Source organism: Lonchura striata, chromosome 9 (assembly GCF_046129695.1).
Source record: "Lonchura striata isolate bLonStr1 chromosome 9, bLonStr1.mat, whole genome shotgun sequence".
Classification (NCBI taxonomy): domain Eukaryota; kingdom Metazoa; phylum Chordata; class Aves; order Passeriformes; family Estrildidae; genus Lonchura; species Lonchura striata.
Genome location: NC_134611.1, coordinates 4,017,623 through 4,030,799, shown reverse-complemented (window position 1 = coordinate 4,030,799; position 13,177 = coordinate 4,017,623). Strand labels below are relative to the sequence as shown.

Below are 13,177 nucleotides of genomic sequence, written 5' to 3'. Positions count from 1 at the left end.
AGCTAAGCCTACTTGGTGTAGGTGGGTTGTGCTCCATGATTTCAAGAGATATCTTCAAACCTGAGTAATTCTAGTAAGTAATTTCCAATTTCACTCCAAAATGTCCTTGCTTCTGTCTGGTCTCTTTCATGTCTCATCTGAATTTACCGGATGGTTCTACTGCTGTCATCAGGTATAAGCTCTGCCTGCAATCCTTACTTCTTGGGTAAAATACCTGGAAAATCAGTTCTTTAAAGAAAGCAGTTAGTCTCTATAAATTACTGATTTTCCCCCAAAACCCATAATGCAACATCTTTAGTAAGTATTTGACATATGTAAGAAACAGACCTTATTTTTGACTGTCCTATGCAACACAGCATTATGTTTAGTACTACTTCTTTGATGTTCCTGCCTGGTATAGTTCAGGGGGAACATGTGCCAGCATCAAGAGTTGGTAATCATGAATAGAGTCACCCAAGACAATTTTAATGAAGAAGCAAGAGAAATGGTTTTGAGCAAAAGGACAGCTATCTTTACCCATTTTACCTGCGACTAAATTCTTGGATTTGCTTTTTCACAGACCTGAGGAAGGAAACCGAAGTTATTTCTAAACGCTGTCCTATTTGCTGTGATGGAAGAAAGTGCACAGCTGGAGCAGACTTTACCTGCCGCACGTCAGAAGGCAAAGGCGGCTGCCGGCCCCTTGAAGAGCACAGCGCGGAGCAGCGGCGCCGCTCGGCCCCGCCTTCCGCCTCGCCGCTTCGCCTCTTCCTGTGGGGCACGGCGAGGCCCCGCCGGCCGCCGCCTTCCGCCTTCCGCTTCGCCTCCTCGCCTCCTCCTGTGCGTGCGGAGAACATGGTGGGTCGGGGCTCCGTGCTGCGGCTCGTCTGGCGCGCGGCTGTACCGGCCTTGGAGGGGCGCGGGCCGCGCCGAGCCGGCTCGGGGCGGCTCTCGCCGCTCCAGCGGCCCCGGGAGCGCGCGGGCTCGGCCGGGCCGCGCGGAGTCGTGGGGGCGCGGGGCGGCACGGCCGGGCTCGGGGAAGGGCTCCTGCGTCCGGCACTTCAGGGTGTCCTTGGCGAATTGGTGTTACTTCTTAGCTTTATTGCAAGGTTTGGTTCGTAGCCTTTCCTGGGGAAGGGTTTAGCCAGGCTGAACAGTGATGGCGTGAGATGCGCAACCTGACCTAGGCTCAAAATAGGTAGAGGGATGTTTTTTTCCCGAAGTCACAGCCACCGGTGTTGGCTCATTTATACCAAGTTGCTAAAACGTTTTGATCTGACATTGCAACTGACTTCTTGATGCTTTTTACAGGGAACACCGCAAAAGGATGTTATAATAAAACCCGATGCCCCAAGCACATTACTTTCAGAAAAACATGCGGACTATATAGCTTCATACGGAACAAAGAAAGATGATTATGTACGTATCAGTTTGTTACAGTGCAGCTGTGGTTTTGTTAACAGTAATAACCTTTATTTATTGGCTCAGATTTAAGGGTTAGATGCATGTTAACTAGCTAATTGTTTTTTACCCTGCAATCCAAAGTGTAAAACAAAGGTGCCCTTGTTAATGTCTCTATGTCTGTGGTGACTTTTGTCATGTATTATCTGACTATAATTTTGAAGATTATTATTTTAGCTCTATAATTACTCTGAGACCTGAGAAACAGCCTACTAGCTTCTTTATCCACTAGAATGCACAAGTAGAGTTGCATTTGCATGTTACTCTTTTGATGGGACAACTTACATCTATTTTGCAATCATAAGTGGTTGGATGTAGTCCACAAAAATGGAATTCCACTTCCGGCAGTAAAAATTGTCAATAACTGCTTACATGAAGAAAAGTTGCGGTTACCTTTACTGTTCAGAAAAGCATGCCAAGCACTTGCTTTCAGTTGTAGTGCATGTAAAAAATAATGTTTGTGTAGTGCAGGTGATGTAATCAATGCAAGAGAATTCAATAAAAAATTTCACTCTCTAGTGCAACTTTAAATTGTAAGGGTTTTGGCACTTTGAAATAGACTTGTTATTATCTGAGACTAGTTAGGGTGGCAATTTGAGGGCTTCTTTGGATGTCAAGATATTAAGTCATCTGAAGTGAATTGGTGCCCAACTACTTGTTCGTGGCTAATTTGACATTGAGCTTGATGGTTTGAACTAGAAAAATACAGGGAGGAAGGGAGTATAGTACGTGTTGATATCTATATGTACATTTTCCCATATGTATGAGTATGTATATACACATGTGCGTGATGTACCGAATATCTCTGAGTGGCTGATGTGTAGTTGCTAAATGGTTGGAAAACGATTCACTAACTAGAAGCTAAGATATTTGTGGAAGTTAACTAATGTATTTTCATTGCGCTATATTGATGGTGTGCTCATCTGATCAAGAACTAAAATAATACACTATTTAGGAATACTGTATGTCGGAGTATTTGAGGATGAGTGGTGTGTACTGGGGACTGACAGCGATGGATCTCATGGGGCAGCTGCACCGAATGAACAAAGAAGAAATTCTGTCATTTATCAAATCGTGTCAACATGAGTGTGGTGGAATAAGTGCCAGCATAGGTCATGATCCTCATCTTCTGTATACCCTCAGTGCTGTCCAGGTAAAAGTAGAAGGGTAATTTTAGAAAAAAGTGTTTGTGATTAAGTTTTTATGATTGTAGATTTATGAACCAGTTACTGTTGGAGGCCCATGACAAAAATTATTTCAGTATCTTATTTAAAAAAAAAAAATAATCTAATGGACAAAACTGTAGGATTTAGCTGTGTCACTTTCCAAAAATTGTCCTATTTGGGAATGTTTTACCTTTAATGGTCAATTAATGGTTACAGCATTGTTGCCAGTTTTGTAAGTTATCTTGGAATCCTCCTTAGCTACAGGTTTTATTGGAGCATTTTATAGATAATTTTTTATTTTATAAATTATTCTTAGTGCACGCTGAGGTGACAGATATGTATGACCAGAACAAGAGCAAATTTTTTTTTTTTATATGAGTTTATTTGGGGTGTATAATTGAAAAAATTTACTAATCTGTTGAGCATTTAATTTATTTGGTGAATATGCTCCCCCTGATAAGAAATAACTCTCTATCTTATTTTTTTCACTGCAGCTGTCTCTGTTATAGACTTATTTTCTCACTATTGCTCATGCCTTTATTTTGTTCTGGTTTTTTGTTCTGCTGATGCAAACCATTGTGTGAAAAAGTACCAAAAAGGCTCAAACACTTCTGAACAATTGGCTTGATTGCTTGCAGTGAGTGTCTTTCATTCAATCTTCTGGATGAAGTATTTTAATGATATTACAAAAAGTAATAAAGCATTCTTTTTTAGGCAGAAACTATGCTGGATTTAAGATGGTGGGTTTGAACCCCTTAGGTAGGACAGGATGCTGTAATGTTGATCATTATTGCCACTTTAGCTCTAGAATTACTCTGAATACTGTGAGAACCAGGACACTAAAGTTTTTCCAGGCTGTGATGTCTGAACATTTCCAAACTGTCCAATCCAGCTCCTTTCACATATTCCAGTTCAGTATAAGGGAGGTATAATTCGAGGTTGTTACCTTACAAATTAGATATGTTAGTTCTTAAATATGTACTTGATATTACTAGGAGATATTTTCATGTTAACTAAATTGAGCTGTAGCTGTCCAAAGTGAAAAAGTGTTCAGAAATGCTGATGTAAAATTTTTTGTGGTAAACTTAACCAGCATATCTTAATGCGTATGCATGGTCTTAGTGAACGAACACCATTTGGTCCTGTCTACATATCTGGGATGTTTAAAGGGTCATACCATATGTTCTTATGATCACAGTTAATAGTAATTTGTTCAGATTTGCATTTAGGGTGCATGTTGTGATTATATATTTTCTGTTGGAGTTATATGTTCTTTTTTTTTTTTAATTTCCCATAAGACTTATATTTTATTTTACTTAAATTTTATTTAACAATTTAAAGATTCCAGCCAGCTAGATTTAAAGTCATAGTGTCCAGCGTTTTTCAGGATTGTTAATGTAACATTTCTTAGTTTCAGCTGGGGTTTTTTTTCCATTTTATGATATATAATAAATTCTTATTTACTCTCTCTACTGATTATGCAAAGTGTGAGTAAAAACATTAAGTCAGACAGGGCTCCGAAACAGTACTGTTGTTTTCACATTACATTGTGTCATACAAATTTGCTGCTTTAAATCAGTGGTGGTTTGGAGATTTGTATTCCCTACTATAACCTGTATTTTTCTTCCAGAATATATTCACTGTACAGTTGGTGTATAATCATATTGTTCAAAATTTTTTATTAAATTATTTCATTTTGGTTCTATTTGCTATGTTTAAAATTTTAATATATATAAAAATCTAATAATTTGAAATGAGTAATTGTTGACAAGTTTGCACTGTAAGTGGAATTAGTAACTAGCAGGTTAACATACACATATCCATGTAGTCACAGTGCAAAACCACAAATTGGTACATCTAAGGTGTCATTGTCCCATTACAATATTAACTATAATCAAATGTCTGTTCTACATATTGCTAACATAAAATAAATAAACCTGGTTATGCTTTTGAAAGAAGACCTCAACACTTTGAAAGTAACAGAGCATGAAAGAATTCAGTTTGAATTGTTTGTATCTCCGTTTGAGAATGTCCTAAAGATTTTAGACAAAAATAACCTACAGTGCAGAGATTAACTACTAAAGTGAAAAAAACCTTTACTTTAATAAGCCTTACCAAATAGCATTCAGAGTTAATTAAATCAAGTCTTTTATAAATCTATTATTTCTTTTTGTTAAGAAATAAATTTTTAAAATTTTTGCTCCACTTTGATTGTTACTGTGTCCTTTTTTCCCCCCCCCAGATTCTTATCTTATATGATAGTCTCCATGTAGTTGATGTAAATAAAATTGTTGAATATATTCAGAGCTTGCAGAAAGAAGATGGATCATTTGCTGGAGACGAATGGGGTAATTTTTACATCTCTTAAATATAGTGTCTAGGTTGACTTGTTTAAGTCTGTAGACTTAAGTTCCCTTGGATGGTCTTTTTGCACATGTATTATATGTGAACACTTTTCTGAGTCATGAAAAAGAAGGGTTTGTGAAGGACAGAATTATATTTCATTCCTTTCATAAATATTCTCTACTTCAGTTCCATTCTTGTATTAAAAATAAAGTGTCTTGAAGAAGAAAACTTTTGGGTGTTTTTAACTTAACATTACTTTGAAATACTAGATACACTGTTTCATAAGGAGCATTTTATACTTGTTATTTGATGGTAGTTAGTAATGACCTATATCCCTGTCAAATGTGAAAGGATTTTTCACTACGTGGGAGTGAGAAAGACTGAGTTTGTACTCATGAACTTCTCTTAATACTGATTTTGTTTCTGCATATATATTCTTCATGAACAAACACAACATTTTTAAGCTGTGGCATAAATATTTAGTCACTCTAAAAGTATTTATCACCATGGGAGACCTAAATTTTAGGAAAATCTATTGCATATCACTCTTGTTCAGGTAAAATTCAGCAACTGAGATCTTAGCAGTATATGTATGCTACTGTGAAGATAGATGGTGTGCTGTGTGCTATATTGGTTCATAGTTTGCTGTGCCCTTTTCGTTGAAGTATTCTGAGAGGTGCAGCTGAAGGAGTGTGATCCCTGATGTAGGACAGAGCAGCAGATGTTTGGTTTATATGTTTCAGCTTGTGAATTTCTTATGAACAGAAGTCTTGCAAAAGTTCAACCAAGAAACACAATGTTTGCAGCTCAGTTAAATTGTAAATTGTGACTTCAAGTATTAATTGCCTGGAGTTGGTGCTACTAGAGTTATATTGGACTTGACAAGCAAGTATTCTGTTATAGATGTAGGCGCTTTGGTTTTTCTTCCAGGTACAAATATGCAATAGAAGCCTTGTAACTTTAATTAGATATCCCCTAAAACAAGATGGCTGGATTTAAGGCAGAATAAGAGTTGTCTGATTATTTTTGCATTATTTCCATTGCTCTCCAATTATCTGTAGAGCACTACAGATAAACTCTAAAATTAAACAGTTGTTTGTGAATTACCACTTGCTGAATTGATTTGGATATATAGCTGTCCAGTTCTAAATGAGTTGTTGACTTTTATGAACAGTAGAACATACAGATCACTTAAATAGTAATGTATATTTTCTAAATTACCAGGAGAATAATTGGTAAGCTGGAAAATTAAACTGTATGGGAGGATTTTTTTTTAGCTGATTTTTTTTTTTTTTATGTAGAACCTAGGATTTTAACATTTTGTTCCATATTTTCAGTAGTGATTTAAATGTATGTTTGTAGAAAAAATAATCTGCTTTCATTCCGTATCCCCCACATTATAGGAGAAATAGATACAAGGTTCTCTTTCTGTGCTGCAGCAACTCTTGCACTTCTGGTAAGTCCTAAACCATCACTTGCACAAGTAGAGAATCAGTTGTTACTGCTCTTTGGTACTGCTGAGGTGTCTGCAGAAGATCAGCTTGGTAGAATGTCAAGTGCATTAGTTATTTTCTGACTTGCAGGGAAAGCTGGATGCAATTGATGTGGAAAAAGCAGTAGAATTCGTTTTGTCCTGTATGAACTTTGATGGAGGATTTGGTTGTAGACCAGGTTCCGAATCACATGCAGGACAGGTGAGTTTATCTTTATATGGAAATACTTTAAATTAGCAAGCATCACATACTGCCTATAAATGTTTCTTAACAACTTGTATCAGTGATGACAATGGATGTACCTCTTGTTTCTCAAATGCCTGATTCTAGTATTCTAGTTAAAATAAATGAACGGATACATAACCTAATCTGGGAAGGCAAGTCAAGACTTGAAAGTTTAGGTAGGAAGAAAGACTGTAGCAGAACAGCTTTTAGGACTACATTTGAGTCTTCACATAGTGATTTTGTAATTGCTAGCATGAGGATTTTTAGATAAATTGAAATGGATATCAATGGAGACGATGAACAAGATTTATCAATGTTTCTGACACAGGTCATAATGAGACGTAAAGGTCAATTGTATAGTCGAGATTTATCAGCCAATGAACCCAAATAAAAACAAGACATGAATCGTGTCAAGAATTACTTAATTTTTTGAGGAAAGTCAGTTTTTAGATGACATACCTAAGCTAGTAATATGAATATTTATCAGCTAGAATCACTAGTCTTACACACTGTTATTGCTAACAGTGAATTCTGAAAAAAGCTCAGTAAAATGTACTTGAGAAGAAAATGCAGTCGTATAAATAAAAAAAAAAACCAGCGTTCTCCTGAGGAATACAATCTAAATAACTTCTTTCATCAGGAAATTTACATTATAGAAATAATTAAAAATTTAAATTTACCTTTCCTAATTTTTTTTCTTTTCGTGGAAATGTTTAGTGCATTTAACCTGAATGTGTGAAAAAAATCAACTTTAAATGCTGTTGCAGTTACCTGTTTATTTTGCATAATTATGGTAAGTAATGCCATAGCTAGGATTCACCTCATCACAGGAAAATAGTAGAGGCATTTTGTTGACAAGTGTTGGGTTTCCTGCCCCTTCTTTGTTTAAAATCAAGGAAAAAAGTTAAATCTGTTACATGTACTTACCTTATAGTTTTAATGTACAGTAGCATTGCCCATATAGTCTAAATGGCTGGACCATGATGTAGTGTTCAAGGAAGTTAGTTCAGTAGCTGAACCTACTCTGTTTGCAGCTGGCATTTCCTGTGAGGATTCAATCTGTTGTGCTTATTCACATGCTCCTTAAAAAGCTCTCTCTTTCACCTCCATGGAAGTTCAGTAGTTTTCTGGGAATGTTGGCAAACCTGATCTCCTTTTATGACCAGGTGACCTGCCTAGTAGATGAGAGAAAGGCAGTGGATATGTCTACCCAGACTTGAGTAAAGCTTTTGACATGCTTTCTCACAGAATTCTCCTGGAGAGGCGGCAGCCCATGTCTTGGACAAGTGCAGTCTTGGCTGCATGGCCAGACCCAGAGAGTAGTGGGGAATGATGTTAAATCCAGTTGGTGAAGGGTCACAATTGGGAATCTCCAGGGCTCAGTTTTGGGGTCAGTCCTATTTGATATCCTCATCAGTGGTCTGGACAAAGGAATCATGTGCATGCTCAGTAAGGTCACAGGAAGGACCAGTTTGTGTGGGAGTTTTGATTCTTGGCAGAAGGCTCTTCAAAGCCTGGATCCACGGGCCAAGGCCAGCTGTGTGACGTCCAACAAGGCCAAGTGCCGACTCCTGCACTTGTGTCACAACAACCCTGTGGAATTCTCCAGATTTGGGGAAGAGTGGCTGAAAAGGTGCCCAGCAGGAAAGGACCTAGGGGTGCTGGCCAGCAGGAGCTGAATATCAGCCCAGGTGGGCAAGAAGGCCATTGGCACCTGTACCAGCCACAGGGTGGTCACTGGACCAGGGCAGTTGCTGTCCCTTGTGCTGGCACTGCTGGGGCACCTCCAATCCTGAGGGCAGTTTTGGGCCCATCACTTCCAAAAGGATATTATGGTGCTGGAGTATGTCTAGAGAAGGGTGATAGAGCTGGGGAAGGGTATGGAATATAACATAACAGCTGTGCCTGTGAGGAGCAGCTGAGGATATTGGAGTGTTTAGTTCTGAGAAAGAGACTACCTGAAAGGAGGCTGTGGCAAGCTGGGGGTCTGTCTCTTCTCCCAGTCAGTTAGTGACAGGACAAGTGAAAATGACCTTTAAGTTGCACTGCAGGAGATTCAGATTGCATGTTAGGAAGAATTTCTTCACTGCAGGAGTGGTTAAGCACTGGAATAGACTCCCTAGGAAAGTAGTGGAGTATCCATCTCTGGAAGTGTTCAAAAAACGAGTAGATGTGGCACTTCCTGATAATAGTATAGTGTTATTTGATGGTATTAAGTTAAAGGTTGGACTTGATGATTTTAGAGGTCTTTTCCAGCCTTAATGATTCCATGATTCTTGGCTTTTTGTGCTTCGCTGCTTTCTTAATGACTGCATGAAATGTGACCAAAGTATGCTGTTGCACTGTAAATGTTATTGCCCAGGCAAAAACTATTAATTTAAAAATTAATATTAAAAGGGGATTAAATTAAAATTAATAAAATTAATTGTATTAATTAGTTTAATTAATTTTATTTATTTAGGCGATTAATAAAATTAAAAGGCAATTAATCAATACAGGCATATTACATGGCACTTCGAAAGTAAGTGTGACATAACTGAACACGCAGGGAATTGCCAAGACAGTTAATGATCCAAGTTAGCCTGTTTTTGTTAGGGAGTTCATTTTTTGTTTACTGTTTGCAAGTGTTAGGGTAAAAGGCAGGTACAGGAACAAACCATACACTGTATGCAAAATTTTCTGCAGGCTGGATATGATCTTTATATCTTGAGAGTCTGTGTTTTTAAAATATAATTGTATGGCTCTCTCAGATCTCCTAGGATCATTTTCCAAACCTTGCAGTAGTGTCTTATATTAGTGAACTATTATGAATTGTACTACTGGTACTTTTTTACAAAAGGAACTATAACAATAACATGGTTTTATGAAGGAAAAGTCTTTGAAACTAGAAGTTGAAATGTGTGTGAGCTTATTTTGCATTGTTTACATGACTGTATTTCTGCTTTGAGATCTTCCTGCATTTAGTCTGCTAAACTATATTTAGTTATTAAATATACAAAAAATTTATGTCTGTAATTTTAGATCTATTGTTGCACAGGATTTCTGGCTATAACAGACCAGTTGCATCAAATAAATGTTGACTTGCTGGGTTGGTGGCTTTGTGAACGTCAGTTACCTTCTGGGGGTCTCAATGGACGACCAGAGAAGGTATCGTGTTGCTTCTTTTCTTTGTTCAAAATCTCCATTGAGATGGAGAATGCTTTTTCTGAAGCTGAACTACTGCAAAATGTCATGATTTCTATAAAACATTTAGTAAACCTTTCAGCGAAGTCAGGCCTTGTCCTGATTCTTTCTTTTGTTACTAACACCTGTCATGCAGTCCTTAGCTTGACTTTGTTTGAGTCCTCAGTATAGCAAAGTACACATACTGAAGGATGTCTTGCTTATCACTTGAACCATTATCCTATTAAACTGGGTCTTTAATATTTTCTTACTTGGGGAATGATCTTTTCTATATGATTTGTATAAAAATTACGGTTCTGCTGGATGTAAATCCTGTGTGTCATAGTGTTCCACATCACACTAGAGATTTGTGTAACCTAGAAAAATCTCTGGCAAATAGATAGTCAACCAACAGATTCCCCTGCTTCCTCCCTTGCACCCAAAATACAAATAGTTGATATGAACTTCTTTGTATTTCCTCTTGAAAGAAGTGCTGTGGTTTGTCAGCCTCTCTCACAGAAGATGAAGTCTTTAAAAATCACATCTTGTGGTCTTGTTTCTTGAAGACGTTTGAAAAAGATACTTTCCCTTCCTGAAAACAGAAGTCCACTGTAAAGAGACGCTATCAAGAAATTCTTTTACTCCAAAGACACTCTTAAGTGTTGTGTCTCCACAAGAGTATTATGATAGTGCACCTGATAATGTGCAGAATTGCCAGTAAAATTTGCAGTGTTATGTTTGAAACCCAAGCAAATATTTAATCTTCCTCTCTGCTTGCCAGTTACCTGATGTATGTTACTCGTGGTGGGTGCTAGCATCTTTGAAGATGATTGGTAGGATACAGTGGATTGACAGAGAGAAACTGCGCTGCTTTATTTTGGCATGCCAGGATGAGGAGACTGGAGGATTTGCTGACAGACCGGGAGATATGGTGAGATTTTTTCTAAACAAAATACACATGAAAATTTCAACTCGAGATTTCAACTTTTGTTTGAGAGTAACTCTATTCATGGTTCAGGTAGGTTTTGCAGAGGCTGCAGTTTACTCTGAAGGAAGAATAGGGAAGAGTTGCCATTGAAGGCGTACTTGGGGAGTGCATTCTTTACAACACACAGGTATCCCCCAGTGAAGTCTGTTGCCATTCCTTACAAAATCTGGTTTGGTCCCCCATAACACACGCAACACAAACCATTTCTCACAAGACCATTTGGAAGATCTGTCTAAAAACACTCTATTTGGTGGTGGGTTTTCCAGTGCATGTATGGGTACTTTGGGTTTATTATTTTGTTTTGTGAAATGATCTGCAAGCTAAAGTCTGGTGTAGGTTAAATGGTCTTCAGCTCTCTTGTTGTTTTGTCTGATCTAATTAAATAATGAATTTTTATTTAGAATCCCTATACACTAACTTTCATTCTTTGCTAGCCCAGCCACTGAATGAGTCTTGTAGTTGACATTTGTCTAGCTGAGGAAGAAGCTTTTGAGATAACATCATCAAGAGGCTGGTGCTATGAATTTTTTGCTTGTTGAGAGAGAAGTTACGATTTAGCTGGTCTGTTCTCTTTGATTTCAAGTGGAACTAATTAATATTGTCCCAGTGAAATGGCAGATAAAGTTTTTATCTTTCAAGAATGCTGCACAGATAAAATATGAAGTGTTGTGAGACTTCATTCCTGTTGAACACTTGGCTTATTTTTAATGGTCTGGAAAGGTATTATCTGTTTTTATTGCAGCTGCCCATATCTGCTCCCTTCTCCACAAATGCATTCAAAAATAAAGTAACTTTATTTTTTTGCAAGCAGCTGCTTTATTCCCAGTTGGGGGAGAAATCTGTTAACGCCAATCTGTCATTTAGAAAGTGTTTTTGTGTTCTTAAAATAGGAAGAGTTCTGAGTTTCTAAGGAGCTTATGGGAAGACCTTTTCTGTTTTCAGAATTCTTGAAGAAAAGCCCGGAACTTGAAGTCTAAATGCTTTTCTAGCTTTGAGTAATGAAATATATGCATCTTCTTGGAAGAGCAACTCTGAAGAGGCTTTTCTCTATATCTAAGGAGAGCACCTTTGGGACAGCTTTTCTATGTTACATTAGCAGTAATTTAATATTATTCTTACCTGTCTTTGATTGCTGAAGTGTAGAAAATTCTACTTCTGTAGAAATGTTGACTTCCTGGTTTTTGCTTTATTCCTGTAGAAACTCAGTCCTAACAGACCTTGTTTTGGGGTATTTTGTGTTTGGGTTGTTAATTCATTTGTTTGGGGGCGGGGGGGAGGGGAGAGAGGGGTGGTGGTCTTAGGAGTAGACGTTTGGGGGGGTTTTGGTTTTATTTATAGCTGTGGGAGGTTTTCTGACATAATAGGTTGCTGCCTCTCTCTCAAGGTTTTACAGCACAGCTCTGTATTTGGAAACCAATAAAGAGCATTATGATATTTCTGAAGAACAAATGGGGAATTTATGGAAGTGGTACCTGTAGATGATCCGGTTTACTTTTAAAATGTTAATTATCTTTGCTTCTACCACCCTGTGATATTGCATGCTAATAGACAAATGTGAGTGCTTTCTATCTCAGAGATGAAAATTGTCTTAGCAGCAAATAGACAAGCATGCCTGAGTAAATCATCGTATTGTAAATACCTGCTATGGAAATTTCTTGCCTGTCAGGTCATGTTAGCACAAATGAAAGTGTATTTAGTTGTATTGTCTTTCCCAGAGAAGCTGTGGAGATTCTAATTTCTCTTGCTGGCAAATGAAAATTTCATTTCATACAAGTGAAAAACAAATCGACTTTTGGAAACAGACACAAGCTTTCTTTTTTCTTCCAGGTGGATCCATTTCACACCTTATTTGGTATTGCTGGACTATCTTTATTAGGAGAAGAACAAATCAAGGCCGTCAATCCTGTCTTTTGTATGCCAGAAGATGTCCTTCGAAGAATAAATGTACAGCCTGAGCTTGTAAGCTAGGTCTCATAAGAGACAAAAGATTTTTATGACCAATTGCTTTGGTTTTACTGATTTATAATCTCATCTGTGAAACTGTCAGCATATACTTCTTTCAGATGTGTTTACATTATGGAAGTAAAGCAGTAGCTTTGCTGTGGACTTTGTCACTTCATAAATTGTTTCAGAACAGGCTGGTTCTCATAACCTGAGTGTAACATGTTATTTGGTTGTATTCTAAGATGTGTAGAAACATTTCAATTCTGTATCTAAATGTATGGGCCTTGGCTTTTTTTTTTTAAATATAAGATTCAAATTAGAGCTTGACAGTGTGAATGCTTAACTTTTCTATTCCTGTAATATCAACCATGCTAGTACTGGTCTTCATACAGGCATCTTTTGATGGTGGATCA

At 37.6% G+C, this 13,177-nt stretch overlaps 1 protein-coding gene and 1 non-coding gene across 2 annotated transcripts; both read left to right on the top strand.

Annotated features, from left to right (window-relative positions):
* Positions 1–752: 752 nt before the first annotated feature.
* Positions 753–12,896, top strand: RABGGTB (Rab geranylgeranyltransferase subunit beta). Its single transcript, XM_021542584.3, has 9 exons — positions 753–837; positions 1,291–1,398; positions 2,396–2,593; positions 4,849–4,954; positions 6,356–6,408; positions 6,536–6,646; positions 9,692–9,817; positions 10,614–10,763; positions 12,648–12,896. The coding sequence occupies exons 1-9, from the start codon at positions 835–837 to the stop codon at positions 12,786–12,788; spliced, it is 996 nt and encodes a 331-aa protein (XP_021398259.1). The 5' UTR covers positions 753–834; the 3' UTR covers positions 12,789–12,896.
* On the top strand, positions 1,565–1,640 carry LOC116183929 (small nucleolar RNA SNORD45). The gene has a single exon (XR_004148640.2). It is a non-coding gene; the product is annotated as a small nucleolar RNA SNORD45 (small nucleolar RNA).
* Positions 12,897–13,177: the final 281 nt, after the last annotated feature.

What these genes read in the sequence shown, in the direction of transcription:
- RABGGTB (XM_021542584.3), top strand. An exon ending in ATACCCTCAGTGCTGTCCAG is followed by an intron (nt 2,594 to 4,848) that starts GTAAAAGTAGAA and finishes TCCCCCCCCCAG; the next exon opens with ATTCTTATCTTATATGATAG. An exon ending in CAGCAACTCTTGCACTTCTG is followed by an intron (nt 6,409 to 6,535) that starts GTAAGTCCTAAA and finishes TCTGACTTGCAG; the next exon opens with GGAAAGCTGGATGCAATTGA.